We start from the raw sequence: 21,890 nt of genomic DNA, 5'->3' as shown, positions 1-21,890 counted from the left end.
GAGTACTTGACAGAGAAGGTGACTAGATGAGCACCTTCCCTCACAAGGGTGTACTGGGGTGAACAGTTGGGATTGATTGTTTCTGCTGGTAAATCCCAGCATGCAGAGTGATGTTGTAAAGACAGGAAGCTTTGTGTCTTCTGCTACAAAATCATCCATGGGCTCACACAGTGGAATTCCCCTAGAGGGCCCCGGGGAGATGTGTTTGGAAAGAGACATTGTATTTATTAAAAGTATAACAATAGCATCCTTCTAAGCACTTTACATATAGTATCTCATCTAATCCTTGCTTCAGCCCTGGAGGTAGGTATTATTATCCACATTTTATAAATGATGAAAGTGTCGGCGATGTAAAGTAACTTACCTCTAAGGTCACAGAATCAGTCTGTTTCTAGAGCCAATGCTCTCAACCTCTAAATGACAGTTGGTGAATAAAAAAGAATGAAATAATGCCATTTTCAGTAACATGGATGCAACTAGAGGTTATCATACTAAGTGAAGTAAGTCAGAAGGAGAAAGACAAATACCATATGATATCACTTATATGTGGAATCTAAAATACGACACAAATGAACCTATGTACGAAACAGAAGCAGACTCACAGACATAGAGAACAGACTTGTGGTTGCCAAGAAGGAGGGGTTGGGTGAAGGGTGGAATCGGAAGTTGGGGTTAGCAGACGTGAGCTGTTATACATGGAATGGAAACGACAAGGTCCTACCGTGTAGCACAGGGAACCATATTCAATATCTTATGACAAACCATAATGAAAAGAATATATAAAAAAAGTATGTGTATGTATAACTGAATCACTTTGCTGTACAGCAGAAATTAACATAACATTGTAAATGAACTGTACTTTAGTTAAAAAAAATTAATGAGAGTTGGCCATACCTTTTGTGGAAAGAAACGTGTAGGGACAGTAGTGATGATATTAGATATTAGTCGGTATTTACACATTTGCCATGGGCGAGGCACTCTGTTAAGAGACGTATATGCATCATCTCACTGCTTGCCAGCAGTGACCCTCTGACATTGATTCTATTAACAGCCACGTTATACAGAGGTCAGACAGTGGAAGTCATTTGCCTGAGTTCACATGTGGTTACCTAGTGCTGTGTTGATCACAAGCTGTGCTCTTGCCTCTAATCGCATGTATGTGGGTGCAAAAATGGATCCTTTTCAAATGACTTCTGATGTCTGAGTATTCTAAAATAAGGGTTGGCCGTGCTTATGATTAAGCCAGTGTCCCTTTTTCGCTAAGACTAATTGTGTTAGGTTTTATTTCTTTACTATCCTACAATTCAGTCACCTATGATCTATTTTTTACTCACCACCCCTCTGACGCCAAATGTGTGGGGTTTTTCCCATGCCAACCAATTCTTTAGCTCTCTGGACATCAACTGGGTAACCTACAGTTAAATTCAATTCTGACACTACCTGAAGTGAGCGTAGGCTCCACAAATTAAGAGCTCAGTCCCACAAAACTGCCCCCACTTCAGATGCCAGTCGAAATTTCCAGGCCTCGCCTACTTCTGACTGACAAGCTAGAAATCAAAGGTTTCCCATGACATACTCTTCAGGTTTGAAACTTTGCTAGAACAGCTCACAGAACTCAGAGAAAACAGTTTACTTACTACTACTGGTTTATTATAAAGGACACAGATGAACAGTCAAATGAGGATGTGCATAGGGCGAGGTCTGGAAGGGTCTTGAGTACAGGAGCTCCTGTCCCCATGGAGTTGGGGTGTACCACCCTCCAGGCACGTGGATGAGCTCTAGTTCACTGACCCGGAGGCTCTCTGAACTCCCTTGCTTAGGGGTTTTTATGGAGGTTTCATTTTTGTAGGCATGATTGATTAAATCATTGGGCACTGGTGATTACATCAAGATCCAGCGTCCCCCTTCCTCCCTGGAGGTCCAGGGAGTGATTAGTGGTTGGTTGCCAAGGGAACCAACCACTAATCACGTGGTTGGTTCCCTTGGCAACCGGCCCAGATCCCGAAGCTATCTAAAGGCCCATTAAGAGTCACCCTCATTAGCATAAACGCAGGTTTGCTTGCAAAGGGTTTGTTACGAATAACAAAGACACTCCTCTCATCCCTATCATTCAGGAATTTCCAGAGGTTTTAGAAGCTCGCCAGGAACTAGAGACAAAGATCAAATATATATCATCACAATGTCACACTATTGAAGAAGTGTTGACTTAAAAAAATGCATAACGTGAGAGTTGTGAGTTAAGTTTGATTTGGGGCAAAATGAGGACTGCATCCCGGGAGACAGCGTTCAAGATAACTCTGAGAAACTGCTCCGAGGAGGTGAGCGGGGCAGCCAGGATATAGAGGAGTTTTGCAACAAAGGGCAGGTAGTCAAAAGATTATTGTTAATTAAAGAAAACCAGATATCTCAAGTTAAGGAATTTGGCGCTTTTCTGTGTATGGGAAGATGCAAGAGTCTGGGCTCACTGAAATCATTCCTTTGATATGCACCTCAGCTATCTGGGGCCTGTATATTCACATGCTGAGTTTCCTCAGGGCTCACCTCAGGGAGTGGCTGCAGTCTGATGGCTGCTAGATGGCATGTATTCTTTTCAGCCCTGAGTTTCTTCAGGGCTCATCAGCTCACATTGGAGGGCTGCAAATCATTGGTGACTGTGACACCCTTTGTTTATTGATATGGCAGGAAACGTTCCATTTATAAATATTCCATTTATCAGAAGTAAAATTTTCCAAACCGTAACATATCTATATGAGCATGCAATTTTACAACTCTTTAATAATGGCTATTTTAACAAGCATTTTATCAGTTTTTTTTCTGTGAAAAACCACATTGGATTTATTAGTTAAACTAATATTAGAGCTGGGGAAACTATCTTTCGTGTAAATTATTTATGGAGGATTTTCTGAAGTCTTAGTGAGAGTAAAATGATCTTTTCTCTAATTTAAGTTTACATAGAAGTCAATGCAGCTAGTAGAACACGTAACAATGCGTAGAAGGGAAGATTTCAATATTTAGACTTGTTTAAAATTTATTGGAATTTGGGGATCTTGTGGATTTTAACTCCCAGGTCCTTTCCTAAATAACTCAAAACATACAATAGTAATTATTTTTGTAAGGTCCTTGGAAACATTTTTACGATGGCAAATTCACTCTTGCTGCTAGCACAAAGCTCCGTGTGAACATTAATGGGATTTTTAAATTATGACCTGTGATGTAAAAGTGAGCTTTGCTTTGTAGGCCGTCTGTTGCCCGAAAACTGGGTTTGCCTCTTGGTGGGTGTCAGTAGATACCCTCTTGGTGGTCGAGCCAATAGACACAACCAAGCCAAAGCGAGGGAGAGGGAAGGATTTATTATTACTTGCAGCAAGTAAGGAGAACACTGGGGATCTTTCCCAAAGCAGTGTCTCCCCAACAGCAAAACTGGGGAAGTTGTGAGCTACAGGTATATGCATAGTCATGAGGGGGCTTGAGCAGAGGAGAATTCAGCATAAAATTGGGGCAAAGGTCTACAGAGTACCAGCTTTAGTTGATTGAAGTCAGGAGGGTCATCATCATTCCAACTTCCACCTGGATGGGGGTGTTGGTTCCTGCAGAGCTCAAAGGTATTGCTATGTATATCCCTTGAGGGAGAACCAGGACCCTGCCCCAAGGCTGCGCTGTTGTTTCTTGACTACTCCTCCCTTGTTTCTACATCCCTTTCCTTCCGTGATTAGCAACTGTTTGAATCTGCCCTTTGGAACTCAGGCAAGGTCAAGGAGGCTGAATGAAGCCCATTTCCTACAAACAAGGAAAGGGAGACACAGAAAGGATTTGTATCCGGGAGCCCCACAGGGTCCTGCTCAGTTTCACTTAGATTTGATTACAGACTTTCTCCTCTCAATTTCCCCCTGTCAATCTGTTAAACTATGTGAATATGTTTGTAGCAGCCCTGGTAATATTTCTCATTTCCTTCAGCAAGTCTCCGGTGAGGATCACGGAGAGGATTGGGACCTCCCCACTAATCCTCTCCAAAGAAAACACCCCTATTCTCAAAGGAGGTCCCGTTGTGCCTGGTTCTACATGTTTTCCATGAGGTTTGGGCCCCCCCTAGAGCCCAGGGATTGCGAGTCTTTAGACATTGCTATAGTCTGTTGTGCCCATTCCACTGAATGGCTGCTGTGGTGGAGTTTCCCAGGAAGCCAACCCTGAGATGGAGATGGGCATGCAGGAGGGTTATTAAGAGGTGCTCTGGGCATCGACAGTTGTAGATAAGAGGGGAGAGAGGCAGGAGTTGGCAGAGGGAGAAGTCAAACTGTTGCAGGAAGGAAAAGGTGGGGTACAAGAGGAGGGTCACGTCCCAGGTCTTGGATGAGTCCCTGGGACGGGCTGCCAAGAGTGAGTCCTTGGCTTCGAGCAGGAAAGAATTCAAGAGTGAGCCGCAGTAAAGTGAAAGCAGGTTTATTTAGAGAGATAAACATTCCATAGGCAGAATGCAGTCCACCTCAGAAAGTGAGAGCAGCCTTGGGAGAAACACACTCCACAGACCGAGTGTGGGCCATCTCAGAAGGCAAGAAGCCCCCAAATATGGGGTGATTAGTTTTAATGGGCTGGGTAATTTCATAGGCTAATGAGTGGGAGGATTATTCCAACTATTGGGGGGAAGGGGCGGGGATTTCCAGGAATTGGGTAACCACCCACTTTTTGGCCTTTTATGGTCTGCCTTGGCCTTTCATGGTGCCTGTGGGTGTGTCATTTAACATATGCTAATGTATTACAATGAGAGTATAATGAGGCTCAAGGTCTAGTGGACGTCAACTCGTCCACCATCTTGGATCTAGTTGGTCCTAACCAGTTTATGCCGTGTCCTCAATGGCTGTCATTCTTTTAAAGGTTGTGCCCTGCCCCCTTCCTGTCTCAAAACAGTTATATATTTTCAGTGGAAGCCTCCGCTAACTCTGCAAGGGATTCTGAAGGTGGCTGACACTTCAGAACTGTCCTGAGTGGGGCAGGAGGACAAGACCTTTCTACCTTCACATCAGTCAGTCATTGGAAGTGGGCTTCCCAGAGAAGGCAGCATGACCTTGGGCAAAGTGGTTTTTCTGCAGCTGGGGTCATCTCTGAAGGGGGCTGAGAACCAAGGGCTGCCTGCCAGGAACACTCCTAGCAGGTGAAGAAATAAGACCCTTACTTCTGAATGGGGAGATGGGCAAGCTTATCACAATGTCCACCATACTGACCACTTGGGTAGACCACTCTTCTCTTTAGTAGTTCTAGACAAATCTTTACTTATTGGGGCTTTTGTAGACCTTGGCTAACAGAATGGCTGTGGATGGAGAAGCATAGGGGCGTTTGGGGTAAGATAGATGCAGTCATGAATCCTGCTGACTGTACTCTCCATGAAATAGCTCCCTTTACCCAAAAACTGGGGGGTCCATCAAGGGGCTTTGCAATACACAGCCATGTAGCCAGGTGACACCGTGAAGCCAGCCGTGTGCCGTGTTATAATTATGGTGCTATAATTCTGTCTCTATGGACCTGCCTCTCCAACTAGACTTTGGAGCTCCTTGAGCCTGGGATTGTATCTTATCTCATTTCTGTGTCTTCAGAGTGTCACATGGTACCTGTCTCATATCTGTGGTCAGTATGTTTTTACTGAATGAAAGAAATTGTCCAAGTGTTCATAGCACTTAAAAGGATGATGCCTAGAGATTTTTCCTGGCCCTTTACAAGCCTATCAGTAAAACAATTCTAATTCTCTTCATCATTTAGCTAAATATAGTGTTAGTTCTAATTTAATAGTTAATTTTGGTTAGGATTTTGCTTAGAGCTTTTAAAGTCACAAACACATTTAAGCAGACAGAGTGGAATGGCGATGAGGTGGGCCTTATTGGTGCCTGCTGTTTCCTGTGCCCTGGTGACCATCCAGATCTTGGATCTCCTGCTGCATGAGAGGTGGTGTGAGCTGGGGAACAGGCTTGACTTTAAGCATGGCTGAATTTGAACCCCTCTCATTAGCTGAGTGATCCTGGTGAAGTTGTTTATCCTGACTCACTCTCCTCAATCTGTAAAATGGATCAATATACAAATGTTCATGCAGCATTATTCTAATAGCCAAAAAGCGAAAACAACCCAAATGTCCATCAACAGATGAATGGATAAATAAAATGAAGTCTATCCATACAATGGAATATCATTCAGCCTTAAAAAGAAATGAAATTCTGAAACATGTTACTACATCCATGAATCTGGAAAACATTATGCTAAGTGAAATAAATAAGATGCAAAATCCATTTATATGCATGTGGTACCTAGAATAGGCAAATTCATAGAGACGGAAAGTAGAATGAGGGGGTTAGTGGGGGGGGAAATGAGGTGTTAGTGTTTAACGGATATGAAGTTTCTATTTGAGATGATGAAAAAGGTCTGAAAAGGGATCGTAGTGATGGTTGTACAACATTGTGAATGTACTTAACGGCACTAAATTGTGTGCTTAAAAATGGTTAAAATGGGGCTTCCCTGGTGGCGCAGTGGTTGAGAGTCTGCCTGCCGATGCAGGGGACACGGGTTCGTGCCCCGGTCTGGGAGGATCCCACATGCCGCGGAGCAGCTGGGCCCGTGAGCCATGGCCGCTGAGCCTGCGCGTCCGGAGCCTGTGCTCCGCAACGGGAGAGGCCACAACAGTGAGAGGCCCGCGTACCACAAAAAAAAAAAAAAAGGTTAAAATGATAAATTTGTTAATTTTATGGATGTGAGTTATATCTCAATAAAGCTGTTAATAAAAAATAAGATTACTCTGTGGTGACCTAAATGGGAAGGAAATCCAAAAAAGACGGGATATATGTATACGTATGGAAGATTCACTTTGCTATACAGCAGGAACTGACACAGCAGTGTAAAGCGACTGTACTCCAATTACAAAAAATAATAAGGTTAATAACAGTACCTATTCCATAAAATACTTGTGAGGATTAAAAATGATATATGATACATACTACTAAGTATAAAATAGATTAACCAACAAGGACCTATTGTAGAGCACAGGGAACTATACTCAATATTATGTGATAACCTATAAAGGAAAAGAATCTGAAAAAGAATATATATATATAAAACTGAATTGCTCTGCTGTACACCTGAAACTTAACATGATATTGTAAATCAGCTATACTTCAATAAAAAAAATTTTTAACTTGCAAAAATGATATATGAGAAGTACCATGCACAAGCACCAAAGGTAGTTGTTACTAAGCATGACCTAGAAAATAAGCATTTGTTTTATGCAAAAGACCACATAATTCTAAAAGGCAATGGTGCTTAAGGACGGAGGTGTGCAGCTCTTTCTCTGGCCTTGAGATGGGTGCAGGAATCTTCTCTAATAATAATCCATATATATGTGTGTGTGTATGTGTGTGTGTGTGTGTGTGTATACAATTGGGTGAGAGCTGTCCTTTCCCAGAGGAAAAACAGAGTGCTTCTCCACTGTACATTGACCCATTTTAACAGAAGGCATATGTTTGACATTGGTCACTGCCCTCCCACCAACCCGAGCCATCCTGTGGTCAGTGGTAAGTGTTGTCAAGAGAGACACAGTGGTATTTCAGTTAATCACCATAGGACAGTGACATGACTTCACAGATGAACTCATCATGAACACCTTCTAAATACGTGATTAAAGCATAACTGCCCTCTTGGCATTGCTACTATTTGTTTTGAATATCCTCTGGCCTCTAAACATGGTTTCAGATGAACACAGCATTAGATTTTTTTTTTTTTTTTTTGGCTGTGCCTTGCGGCATGCAGGATCTTAGTTCCCCGACCAGGGATCAGACCTGTGCCCCCTGCATTGGGAGCACAGAGTCTTAACCACTGGACTGCCAGGGAAGTCCGTAGATTTTTATTTATGGGTAGTTGTAGATCATTAATTGTCATTGCTGTAGAGTATTCCATTGTGGGAATAGAACTCAATTTGTTAGTCCATAATACAGTTAATGGACATTTCACATTCTTGTGTATGTGTTTGGAGAACATTTTCTTGGGCATCTAGAAGTGGGTTGCAAGCTGTATACATAAGCATCTTTAGTAGATACAGACAAAGAGTTTTCCAAAGTGGTTCTACTATGTCACATTCCCATTAGCAGGACATGACAGTCTGGTTGCTTCTTAATCTCACCAACACTCGGTATTGTAATCAAATTTTCTCAACCTCAAATCCGTGCCTCTTGGGGAAGAGCCCAAGATAAGTTTCAGTTACACTCCCCGGTTTTATGTATAGAATTGTTTGTATGTGTGCACTTTACTGGAGAGATTACATGGTTTTCTACAGAGTTTCAGAGGGACCCTTATCCCAGAGAAGAGCAAGGACCACTGCTTCAGGTTTTTGGCTTTCTTATAGTGGTACACACAGTGTTTATTTGAGCCAAGATTTCTCTTGGGAAAGCTAAAACTGCTAGTGCTGGTGCATGTTGGGTAATGTGTTGGCAGTGTTCAAAATTACACACCCTAAGAAAAAGAGGTTACATTTATTGGGATATTCTAGATGCCTGTGCTAATTTGATCTAATAAACACTTACGTGTCTACAAATTGAAAGAGTGAAAAAATTGGAACAGGAGAATAGATTTTAGCTGTGGGCATTATTCTGCTTTGGAAACAACCTCTTAACATCAATGGTGTGTCCTGATGGTTTGACATGTGATACAGCTGGAAATGGCTAATACAAGCAGCAGAGGATTAGGGGCACAAAAGCCTGCATCCTTCTCAACACACTGTTATTCTTTGATGTCAATGTATGGGCTGATTTTGGAAACTCTCCCCTGTGGAGGCCTCTGTCTCCATCAGCATGTGTATTTACAGCAGATTATGAAAGTAAAGAGGACAAAGATATTGATCAGGTTTGGGGGGGGGGAGAATTACAATTCTCAGCTTCCTAGTTAAAACATTTTAATTTTTTTCAGAAGATGTTAACTTTCATTGTATTTAGAAAACATTCAGTCAGACTTCTGTCTCAGATCCTGAAGAATTCCTCTTCTTATTTTAATACTATTTGCCTTAGTCAATTTGGGCTGCTATAACAAAGTACAATAGATTGGGTGGTTTATAAACAATAGAAATTTATTTCTCATAGTTCTGGAGGCTGGGAAGTCCGAGATCAAGGCTGCTGGCAGATTTGGTGATGCCGTCTGCTCACTGTATCCTCGCTTGGTAGAAGCTCTCCAGACTTTCTTTTATAAGGGCACTGATCTCATTCTTGAGGATTCAGCCCTCATAACCTTATCACCTCCCAAAGGCCTCCACCTCCAAATACCATCACACTGGGGGTTAGGTTTCAACATATGAATTTGGGGAGGCACACAGACATTCAGTCTATAGCACTATTCATCCAATCATCTATCCTTCCATCCATCCACCCAGTCATCCAATGCTCGTCAAACACCAATTGAATATATAACACTCTTAAACATTATAGGAGGAGGCAAATGTTTCTTTTCCATCTCAGGATGCTTGCTGGGGCCTCTGCCTGAAGTGCTCTGCCCCCCACCCTGCTGAGTCACATGGTTTCCCCCTCTCCTCTCATCTTTTCCCTCAAATGGTACCTTCTCTGTGAGGCCTTCCCTGTCCACCTTATTTAAAATTATAATCAACCCCAAACCACAACACCCCCTCTTTGCCTTTCCTACTCTCTTTTTCTTCATAGCACTTATCACTCTCTAATATACTACATGATTTTCTTCTTTATTTTCTTTAGTGTCTGTTTTGTTTAGTTATTTTGGTTACACCTGTTAGAATGTAAGCTCTCAGGAGAGCAGAGACTTTTGTCTGTTGTCACTACTGTGCTCTCAGAGCCTGGAACAGTGACAGATACATGGGAGGTGCTCAAGAAGTATTTGTTGACCTATGTGATTTTAAAATTTCTAATAGCTGCATCGAAAAAATAAATAAACAGGTGAAATTAGTTCTTGTTAATCCTCTCGGGTAGCAATGGGGGAGCGACAGCATTATTGACATATAATAAACTGCACGTATTTAAGGTATAGAGTTTAAGATTTGACATGTATACACCTGTGAAACCATCCCCACGATCAAAGGTCTTTTTGCCCCTTTGTAATTATATATGTTTAATAGTATATTTTGTTTAACCCAATTTATCAAAAATAGTCATTTTTACGTGTATTCAATATGAAATCGTTAATGAGGTATTTAACATTTTTTAATACCAAGTTTTCAAATTCCAGTGTGTTTTACACTGTGTGTAAAGAAATATTTGTTGAATAAATGAGTGAATGAACTGACATGGAAGTCATCTGAGGATGGGCTGGACTGGTCCTTGCCTGGGATCAGGAGGGAGAGCCACGGAAAAGGTCTGGCTGGTCATTGAACCCATCATCAGCTTCGACCTGGTTTGTAAGAATCTCAAGTGGTTACTGGGTCAAAATGTCTTCCAGAGACCTTCTTTACACCAACTGAGCAGTGGCTCATGGAGCAGAGATCTAAGTAAGAGCTTGAGTTCTGAATGCACAAACCCGAGGTTAAATTCTGTTTCCCCTGACGTGCAAGCTGTGTGACCTTCGAACAAGCTTCTCAACCTCTCTGTGCTTCAGAACTCATCTGTAAAATGAAACATACAATTAGCAATTTACTGACTGAGTTGTTGTGAGAATTAAATTAAATTATTTAATTAAAACCATCAGCCTAGTGTCTGACAAATGGTGTTCAATAATTATAATTAAGAGGCCGGGAAGTTTCATGATCAAGAGTATTGGCCTTTGAATGTCTGAATTGCAATCCTGCTGCCACTTAGCAGTTGTGAGACCTTGAGTAGACGATAATTATTTCACCTCTCTCTGTCTCAGCTTCTCCATCTGAAAGGGTGGCCGTGAAGATTAATGAATCAATACATGTAAAGTGCACAGAACAAGGCCTGCACGGGGTAAACAGTCTCTGTCAGCTGTTGTCATTATTGTTTGTTAATATTATTCCTGCAAGGCTTTGCCTAATTTCTCAGCCAGTACCATCCCCATCTTCCCTATTTCTCCCTACATGGACGATTCTGTTGCAGGAAGGTGGACCCCTTCCAGGGCCCGAGAGGGGGTTCTTGTCTAACACCTGGAAATGAGTTGTCCAAGGAGACACACGTGCTGACAAAGCAGGAGACTTTTTTAGGAAGGGGTGCTGGGCGGAGAGCAGGAGGGTAAAGGAACCCAGGAGAACTGCTCTGCCACGTGGCTCGCAGTCTTGGGTTTTATGATAATGGGGTTAGTTTCCAGGTTGTCTCTGGCCAATCATCTTGCTTGGCCCCTAGTCTGACTCAGGGTACTGCCTGGTGGCGTGTGAATCTCTCAGCCAAGATGGATTCCAACAAGAGGACTCTGGGAAGTTGGTCCTCTCCTCCCTCTTTTGGCCCCTCCCGAATTCACCTAGTTAGTTTTCAGTGACAGCACCATGTTCCTTATCAGGACCTTCTGTTGTGAGACAACTCAGGCAATCGGGGTCTGGCCAAGGCGGGTGGTTTCAGTCAACGGTTCCCTGACAACTCCAGGCCTTTTCTGTGCTAAGTGCTGCTGGCTTGTTCCAAAAACGTTGTCACTGTTGTCTACCCCGTCCTCCAGCTTCGCCCATGTGATGATGCAATCAGAACCCCGTGCTGGGGCTTCCCTGGTGGTGCAGTGTTTAAGAATCTGCCTGCCAATGCAGGGGACATGGGTTCGAGCCCTGGTCCAGGAAGATCCCACATGCCTCGGAGCAACTAAACCTGTGCGCCACAACTAGTGAGCCCGTGCACCACAGCTACTGAAGCCCGCGCGCCTAGAGCTCGTGCTCTGCAACAAGAGAAGCCACCGCAATGAGAAGCTCCTGTGCACAGCAACGAAGAGTAGCCCCCGCTCGCCGCAACTAGAGAAAGCCCGCACGCAGCAACAAAGACCCAACGCAGCCGAAAATAAAACAAATAAATATATTTTTTAAAAAAAAGAACCCCTGTTGACCACAGGCTCCAAGTGCTTAGAAATGAGAACAGATAAACAAAGGAAGAAAGCCATTTGCCTAAGTAGAGCTTCCTTCCCTCCTCCCCCATAGGGTAGATTAAATTTCTTTTCTTCCAAACTGGAAATATAGATCAAAAGTTAAGCTTGGTCCTCCTATTTTGTTTGTGGCCCAAGCATAGTCCTTTCCAAGAGCCGTAAAAGTCATTGAGTTCTAGAGGGGCCGGATGGCCTGCTCCACAGTGAGGAAGGCGCCATTCCCATGAACGGCCGAGGAGACACGGAGAGGGAAAGGTCACTGTCGAGAAGCGGGATCGAAGAAAGGCCAGGCCACCTGTTCTTACTGCGGAGACTGGGGTCAATGTGGGGAATAAGATGGCAAAAGGGCTTCCCAGATGCGACAGACTTCAGGGTGTGCAGTCTTTGCCTCAGAGAACAAGGGTCAGGAGAAGAGCAAGACGTCTGGAGCATCAAAGTTGACATTAGTGATGTACTTGCCGCCAAGCCAGCCGGTCTCAGAGCCCTGGCCCACTCGTTAGGGGGAGAATTGAGAGGTAGATTTCAGATGTTTTTACTGAGCCTGCCGAAGCTCTTAGGCTACAAAATAAGGCCATGTGATAATCGAGTTGGTTGCTGGTTTTCAGCAAGTCTGCTTTAGAAAGTCAAACATAAATCTTCATGCCAGGGTGTCTGATTCTAGGAATTTACCAAAAGGATATTAATCAAAAATGTGGGCACGGGGCTTCCCTGGTGGCGCAGTGGTTGGGGGTCCGCCTGCCAATGCAGGGAGCGTGGGTTCGTGCCCCGGTCCGGGAGGATCCCACGTGCCACGGAGCGGCTGGGCCCATGCGCCATGGCTGCTGAGCCTGCGCGTCCTGAGCCTGTGCTCCGCAGCGGGAGAGGCCACAGCAGTGAGAGGCCTGCGTACCGCAAAAAAAAAAAATAAAAAATTGTGGGCATGGATTTATGGGTACGAAGTGGTTGTATAAACGACGGGGCGTTCGTCATGGTCCCAGTACTGTCAGCAACATTCATTTAGTGAGTGCATCCTGTTTGCCATGTATCATTTTGGTTAATTCTTACAATACCCCTGTGAGATGGGTACCATTATTCCAAATCTAAAGATAAGAGAACACAAATATTGAACAACTTGACTGTAGTCACACAGCTATCAAGTTTCCGAGACCACTTTGAATCCCTTCTTTGGTCATTTAAAAGCCACCCTGGGGACTTCCCTGGTGGTGCAGTGGTTAAGAATCCGCCTGCCAATGCAGGGGACGGGTTCGAGCCCTGGTCCGGGAAGATCCCACATGCTGCAGAGAAACTAAGCCCGTGTGCCACAACTATGGAGCCTGCGCTCTAGAGCCCATGAGCCACAACTACTGAGCCCACGTGCCACAACTACTGAAGCCTGTGAGCCTAGAGCCCGTGCGCTCCGCAACAAGAGAAGCCCCCGCTCACCGCAACTAGAGAAAGCCCATGCGCAGCAACAAAGACCCAACGCAGCCAAAAATAAATAAATAGATTTATTTAAAAAAAAAAAGCCACCCTGCATCCCTTCTCCTGTGGTTCTATACCAGCCCTTTTCAGACTTTTACATTCTTGAAAATTACTGAGAACCTCAAGTAGCTTTGGCTCAACTGACTCCATCTCTTTGTATTTTCCATATTAGGAATTGAAACTGAGGATTTTTAACAATATCTATTAATTCACCTAAAATAACAATAATAACCCTGTGACAAGTTAACATTTTTATGGAAAAAAAGTGATTTCTAAGGCAAACACATGAGTGAGTGGCATTGACTTTCATTTTTGCATATCTCTTTCACATCTGACTTGAGAGAAGACAGCTGGCTTCTCATATCTGTGTCGGCATTCAGTCTGTTGTGATATGTTGTTTTGTCCCTGAACTGGGGACTTACTCTGATGTCATGATTTCTTCAGACGAGACAGGCCTCCCTGGACAATGTTCTAAATAGTAACAATCACTGGACTGTTTCGACAACAGCCGAATCTGAGGCACAAAACTCTCATGTTACCTTTGGTCACGTCAAATAAATTTAGACGTTCCCGCCCTCCCCTACTTATTCCCTGAAGCTTGGAGACTTGACATTTTTATGTCTCTAACAATAGTTCTTTCCTGGGTTTGTCAGAAGCTTTCTCTAATCTTCTAAAAGAATACAGTTGGCTCTCCGTATTCGCAGATTCAACCAACCATGGATCGTGTATTATGTTTATGATCGTGGTTGGTTGAATCTGCGGATGCGGAACCCGTGGATACAGAGGGCCGGCTCTGGGACTTGAGAATTCGCAGATTTGAGTATCTGCTGTGGGTCCTAGAACCAGTGCCCTGAGAACACTGAAGGACAACTGTAATTGTTTTTATAAACTTAGCTAAGATGCTACCTGCTTGGACGTTAAGACACCAAAGACTGTCAGTAAATGAGAACATAAAAAGGGTGAAGTGTTTTATTCTTCTTCATCACGGTGCTCTTTACATATTGTTTGGCTTCCATTTACTCACACAGAGCCCTCTGTGGTGGTCACTTCTCACTCCGGTTTTGGCTTTAGAGTTCTGAACACACCTCCTATCTAAGAGCGTTCCTGATTTAGGAGGGCTTCGGCAGCTGGTCTCTGACACCATTGAGTTGCTGGAATGATTGCTGTTGGTGCAGCCCTCGCTGTGTTTAGGACCCCATTGAATGAGAATCCCTGGGCTTCAGCTGGGGTGACGTTTCAACTGGGCTACTAAGCTGGCATCTCTCAAGAGCAAACTTGGAAGCCCCACCCCACCTCCATCGTATCCCTTCCATAAGACACGTGCTGTACAAAGACCTTATCCTTGAGAAAGGAGGGAGGGATGGTAGAGAGGTGCCCGTCTCACAATGTGTCCCTGAGTTGAAGGTTAACGGGGAAGGAGAAACAGGTTACTGTTGTTGATGGTGCTCCCTGTGCAGGTCATGGTTTTCCGGGTAACTCTGCCCTCACCCAAGAGCTGTTCTTCACCTTTTCCCGAGCCAATCCATGAGTCACACTGGAGTTCTCAGTTTCTTAAGCGATTGTCCCTAAGTTCCCAGGAGTTGCCATGGCTGTTGGTGCAGACCTCGGCAGTGACAGCGCAGGCACCAGTTAACCAAATCTGCTGGTCTCACGCTCTTCTTCAAGCCATCTGCTGGTGATTTCTGGCAGAACCAAAGTGTTTGTGAAAACAAGCAAACACAAAGCCCTGAATAACTAAATTATCTGGCCGACTACCAATTTCTTCCCCTCCATTCTTGGTCCTAAAGATTTTTGCGACAAAAATGGGCTGTTCTTCCCATTTAAGGGGTGGCTATTCAACCTGCTTGTGGTTTTATCTCTTTCTGATGCCCTTTACCTGTGGGCACAATGCCACACTGAGGAGTCCAGGGAGAGGTCCCTGTATGCCGGTCTCGGATGTACTCTGCCCTTGCGAGGTAGCCTGACTTGGTTCTTCACAATGGGAGTTCCATCTCTCACCCTCTTTGTATAAATGCATCTCTGGTGTGTGGTGGGAGGCAGGGCAGGTGCTGCTGGTGAGGATCTGTGGCGGCCAAAGTAGGTGACTTAAAAACAAGGAAGTTAATAATAGCATAGGAAACCTGCTATAAACTGAATGTTTTTGTCCCCCTCCAATTCATATATTGAAATCCTAACCCCCAATGTGATAGTATGAGACGTTGGAGCCTTTGGGAGATGATTAGGTCATGAGGACAGAGTCCTCATGAATGAGATCGGTGCTCTTATAAACAGACCCAGAGGGCTCCCTTATCTCTTCCACCATGTGAAGATACAGTAAGAAAAGGCCATCTATGAACCAGGAACTTGGTCCTCACCAGACATCAAATCTGCCAGCGTCTTGATCTTGGACTTCCCAACCTCTAGAACTGCAAGAAATAAATTTCTCTTGTTTATAAAGCGCCCAGTCTATGGGTTTTTTTTTGTTATAGCAGCACAAATGGACTAAGACAAAATCTAAGTACAAAAGATCTTTTTAGAATTCAGGACATTGTGTGCCAAATAAATAACAAGTTCAAGGTCACACAGCTGAGATGATATCCAGCATTTATTGTGAACTTACTGTGTGCCGTCAATCTACGCCAACAGGTCCTAGGCGTGCAAAAATAATAATTACAGTAGTAACAGCCGCAGTAATAGCAACAACAACATTTATTGAGAACTGACAACATGCCAGCCACTGTTCAAAGTAACTTCTGTGAATCATCTCACTTCGTCTTTCTAGTACATCTGTGAGGTAGCTACTGTCATCCCATTTATACACAAGTAAACTGAGGACAGAGAGCTTAAGTAACTGAACACAACTAGTGAGTGGCAGAGCCATGACTTGATCCAGGTAGGCTGACTTGAGTCCGTGATCTTGCAGCTTAGAGTCCAATGGGTGACGCAAAGTGGTAAATGCATGAAGCTGGTACAGTGGAGTTAGTGGCAGGTGAAAGGTAAACGGGGAGCTCTGGGACCCTGAGAAGGCCACCTAACCCAGTTGTTTATGGTAATCTGGGCATAATTCCTGGAGGAAGATGATGAGGCCAAGAGATGTTGAGTTGGAACAATGAGATTAAGCAACTCACTCGCTCGGTGTCAATCAGTTTCAGAGAGGCAGTGCTGGGGTGGGACCCACATGTGCTTTGCGGAGAATGATCCTATAGATCCATCCATAGGTTTCTACTGAATAAATTCTATGTGCTGAGCTCTGATGGAGGCATAAGTAGAGGTTTAAAAAAGTCAGCATGCAAATTGCGTGGTATGTGAATTGTATCTCAATAAAGCTGCTTTTTTTTTTAAGCCAGCATACACCTAGTTGATTCTATTAAATTCAACATTTTTAAAAATAAAAGAAATGAAGGCTCCTTGGAGAAACGGCAGATCCTAGGGCTGTGGCAGAGACAATAGACAATGAGCCTGGAGAATCTTCTAGTGCCAGAAATGAAGAAAGTGCTCAAAAAACAGAAGGATGAAGCCATGTCAAAAGGACACAGGAGCCCCCAACGACCACAGATGGAACAATTTGAGCAAGAAAATAATGTAGTATTGGATTATAACCCAAAGTATAAAGTGAATATATATAAGTCCATACTGATATAAAGAAGAGATTGAATAAATAAATAATAGGGGAGAAAGAGGCAAATATTCCCTAGAGAAGAATTTTAAAAATGTACGTGGATACCTCCCTCCAGGAAGTAGTGTTTACTCCCTACCATCTCCTCTTGAGAATGGACTGAACTTAGTGACTCTCTTCCAAGGAACAGAGCAGGGAAAGGGGGAAATATAACTTTACAGTGGAGAAAGCTGGCAGGTACCACCTTAACCAAGGACTCAAGTTAATATCAGCAGGGATAAGTCAGGTGCCCCCCAAGGTGATGTGATGAGAAGGGCACTTTCCTCTGTTGTATTCTTCCCCCAAACCCACAACCCCCATCTAAAAATGAAAAAAAAATTCACACAGATCCAGATTGAGAGACATTCTACTAAATACCTGACCAGTATCCTTCCAAACTGTCATGGTCATGAAAAAGAAGGAAAAACTGAGGCACTGTCACAGACCAAAGACCAAGGAGACTTGATGAGTAAGCGTAATGTAGTATCTTTTGTGGGATCCTGGAACAGAAAAAGTACATTAGTTTACAAATTGGTGAAGTCGAATAAAGTCTTAGGTTTTATAAATAGTCATGTACCAGTGTCAATCCCTGGGTTTTGAGAAATGTACTATGGTAATGCACGATGCTAACATTAGGGAAGACTAGTTGAGAGGGATATAGACACTTTCTGTACTATCTCTGCAACTTCTCTGTAAATCTAATATTCTAAAATCAACAGTATACTTAAAGCATAAAAGAAAAGTCAACAAGTGTTGGTTGGGATGTGGAGCAATTAGAACTCTCATACATTTCTGGTGAGAATATAAAGCAGTAGAACCACTTTGGAAACTGTTGAACTCGAAAAGTTAAACATACACCCACCATGCAGCTCAGCCATTCTGCTCCTAGGCATTTATCCAAGAGGAAAAAAATATATGTATATAAAAAGACCTGTACAAGGATGTTCATAGCAAACATCCACAATGAAATCAAAACTGGAAAGAATCATCAACAGAGGAATGGATAAACAAAGCATGGTACATCCATACAATGGAATACTACTCAGCAGTCAAAAAGGACTGACTGCAGCACGGATGAACCTCAAGAACGTCATGCCAAGCAAAAGAAGCCAGATAAAGGTGGAATCGTACATACTGCATGATTCCATTGTTTAAAAAATTCTAGAACAGGCAAAACCGATCTATAGTGACAAAAAACTGATCAGTGGTTGTCTTGGGCCAGAAAGTGGACAGGAATTGACTGGGGAGGGGCAAGAGAGAACTTTCTGGGGTGATGGGAATGTTTTATATCTTGATTGTGGTAATGGTTACACAGGTGCTTACAGTGTGTCAAAAACTTCTCAAATCGTGCATTTAAAATTGTTTCTTTGGGTGTAAATTATACCTCAGTAAAGTTGACTAAGAAGGGTGATAGTTAATTTTATGTGTCTACTTGGCTAGGCCACAAAAGACATTTGATCAAACACTATCCTAGATGCTTCTGTAGAGGTATTTTTTTAGATGAGTTTAACATTTAAATTAGACTTTGAATAAAGCAGGTTATCCTCCATAATGTGAGTAGACCTCATCCAATCAGTTAAAGGCCTTAATAGAAAAACACTGAGGTCCCCCAAGGAAGACGGAATTCTGCTAGCAGATGGCCTTTGGACTTGAACTGCAACTCTTCCCTGGGTTTCCAGCCAGCCAGCCTGCCCTGTCAATTTTGGAGTTGCCAAGCCTCTACAATTGCCTGAGCCAATTCCCTAAATTAATCTCTCTCTCACTGCCCCCCGCCCCCCTCCTCACACACACATACATCCTATCGGTTCTGTTTCTCTGGAGAACCCTGACTAATACAAGAAGAAAAGTAAGCCTGTATGATAACTCTTCCCTGAGAATCTTAGGGCCTCGTTGGAGAACAAAGAACCATATGACCATAGGATTAATTATTAAAATAGTTTCTGTAACTACAAAATCAGTGTGAGATGAATCTTTGCCAAATGACTGAGAGTTATTGTGAGATCTTGGTTGACTGTGGACCTTGAGTTACTCCAATTTGGTTGCAAGATGATGTCAGAATGCATGGCCTGACTTCTGACTCAGGTTTTCAGATGAACCTAAAGTGGTTTTTGTGGATGTACCTGAACTGCCATTGTTAAGCCTCCCAGAGATGACATACAAGCTGCCATGTTAGTAATCCTTGGAGAAATATATGCCCTTTGTCTCTGTGTCGAAGCGTCCCTGCTCTTCTGGGAGAACCAGGCAGTGTAAACATGTCACAAAGAGAACCTTGAAGTTGTGTCTCTTTTTTTTGTAGTACACGGGCCTCTCACTGTTGTGGCCTCTCCCGTTGCGGAGCACAGGCTCCGGATGCGCAGGCTCAGCGGCCATGACTCACGGGCCCAGCCGCTCCGCGGCATGTGGGATCTTCCCAGACCGGGGCACGAACCTGTGTCCCCTGCATCGGCAGGCGGACTCTCAACCACTGCGCCACCAGGGAAGCCCTCTTTTTTTTTTTTTTTTTTTTTGGCTGCACTGCTCGGCGTGCGGGATCTTAGTCCCTGACCAGAGATCAAACCCCGGCCATGGCAGTGAAAGAGCTGAGTCCTAACCACTGGACCACCAGGGAACTCCCTAAGTTGTCTCTTCTTTCTGCTTTGACCTTGATCTCTGGGAACTCCTGTGTTGACCTAGCATATCTGATTCCTTGGAGAAGCTTGCTCGGCCCTGTTTTGTGGCTCTTCCTACAGATACTTGCATTCCTGCAATCGGTTTTTCATCCCCTTCTAACTTGTGTAATATTTATAGTTGTCATTTTCTGACCCTCCACCATGCAGAGTCTCCTGGCTCTGAGATATTTGCAAGTATCATTGGCAAATGAGATTAGGTAACCCCACTTCTGTACTGGCATTTACATTTTACATGATAAGTGTTCCAATTTCAGAGAGAAACCTTTCTATTGTGTTTGGTGTGGCACCAAATTTCTTTATGTAACAGGGAATTTTGCTGGAAATCTTAATGCTAAAAAGTTAAGTTGGGTTCTGAGGACACTAAGGAACTAAAACACTTGAGTGTATATCACATATTGATAACATGATTTTGCTCACAGATATTTAACAACTTGGCATATTTAACTACTTTTCCATTGTAGTAAATGTTTCCTTTTAAAATTATCTTGTATCTCACAGGGCAAATCCTACCCCTTCAGGGGCCCATTCCCACCTATGTGGAATCCAATTGCCTGCCTAGATCTTAACAACCTTTGGAGGACGATGGATGACATGGGACGAGAGGTAAAGCTTCCTAAAGCTTCTTTGATGACATTTGTATTCTTCATAATAAGTTTAGTCCTTAAAAGAAAGAAGGTGAAGCACGTCAACAGTGCCTGGCACATTGTGTAGCACAGTAACTTGCAGTGAAGATTTGTGAGATGAATAAGTGAGTTTCTAACCTCTAAAAGAATGACATATCCAATAGGCTGCAATTTGCATACTACTGATGAGGGGGGAGAAGGTCTTCTATCATTCAGCTTTCCTGGGATGATGTTTCTAATTTAGAATATCCTCAGGACATAGCAAGTAAGGCTGCTGGTACATCTGTCTGATCTTTGTTTAAGGAGTTGGTTTTTTAAAAATTATTATTTATTTATTTTTGGCTGCGCCAGGCCTTAGCTGTGACATGAGGGATCTACGTTGCCACGTGTGGGATCTTCAGTTGTGGCATTTGGGTTCTTTTAGTCGCAGCATGAGAAATCTTTAGTTGTGGCATGCAAACTCTTAGTTGCGGCATGTGGGATCTAGTTCCCTGAGCAGGGATCGAACCCGGGCCCCCTGCAGTGGGAGCGTGGAGTCTTAGCCACTGGACCACCAGGGAAGTCCCAAGGAGTTGAATTTCTGAATTGTTCTCTCTAAATTATATTAGTAACTTAGTAGTTGATATTTGGAAACAGCCTGATTGCAACATAGCCTCCATTTATAGCACAGGAAAGGTTATCAAAAATTAAATATGGGGCTTCCCTGGTGGCGCAGTGGTTGAGAGTCCGCCTGCCGATGCAGGGGACGCGGGTTCGTGCCCCGGTCCGGGAAGCTCCCACGTGCCGCGGAGCGGCTGGGCCCGTGAGCCATGGCCGCTGAGCCTGCGCGTCCGGAGCCTGTGCTCTGCAACGGGAGAGGCCACAACAGTGAGAGGCCCGCGTACCGCAAAAAAAAAAAAAAAAAAAAAAAATATATATATATACATATATATATATATATATATATATAAAAATATGGATTGAGTGAATAGGAAATCTACACAGACAACATGGATTGTGCAGTAAAAAACCACTATTGGGGGAATTTGGAAAACTTGCATTTTGCTTCTTTAAGTTAGAGTTTTGAATACTCTTCAAATAGTTATTTAAAATGGAAAATTACATTTGCTTTTCCCCTCTGAATCATCATCTGAATGTAGATTCCCAGTGATGCCCCATGGAAGGCGCCCCTTGCAGAACAGTGGGACCACATGACGATGAAGGAGCTGCTGGACAAGATCTGCTGGACGGAGTAAGACTCGCCATTAGGCACAGGCATTGACTGTGACTCTCTTTCAGGTTCAGTTAGCAATTCCGTTCAGCAGCTATGAACCGAGTAGCTGCTCTGTGTCTATAACCACACCATTTGGCCAGGTGGAGTGCTGAAAAATATTGGAACCATGTCCTGCCCTAAAGATGTCTATACATCAAACCTACTTCTTTGGGATAGTTTTGCATTACAAAGGTGGTATTACCCCCTAAAGTCCTTAGGACAGACCACATTGTGCCACTTCCCTTATTTAGAACAGC

The 21,890-nt window shown here is 43.5% G+C and overlaps 1 protein-coding gene across 1 annotated transcript in view; it reads left to right on the top strand.

Moving 5' to 3' along the window:
- Nucleotides 1–21,890, top strand: part of MAOB (monoamine oxidase B) — a 110,964-nt gene that overhangs the window by 61,694 nt on the left and 27,380 nt on the right. Inside the window, exons 4-5 of the mRNA XM_082865300.1 lie at nucleotides 20,257–20,361; nucleotides 21,521–21,612. Coding sequence (XP_082721426.1) covers nucleotides 20,257–20,361; nucleotides 21,521–21,612 — 197 coding nt within the window. The remainder of the gene's footprint in view (nucleotides 1–20,256; nucleotides 20,362–21,520; nucleotides 21,613–21,890) is intronic.

This window comes from Leucopleurus acutus (assembly GCF_964270905.1).
Source record: "Leucopleurus acutus genome assembly, chromosome: X".
NCBI lineage: Eukaryota > Metazoa > Chordata > Mammalia > Artiodactyla > Delphinidae > Leucopleurus > Leucopleurus acutus.
This window is presented reverse-complemented; position numbering and strand designations above follow the sequence as displayed.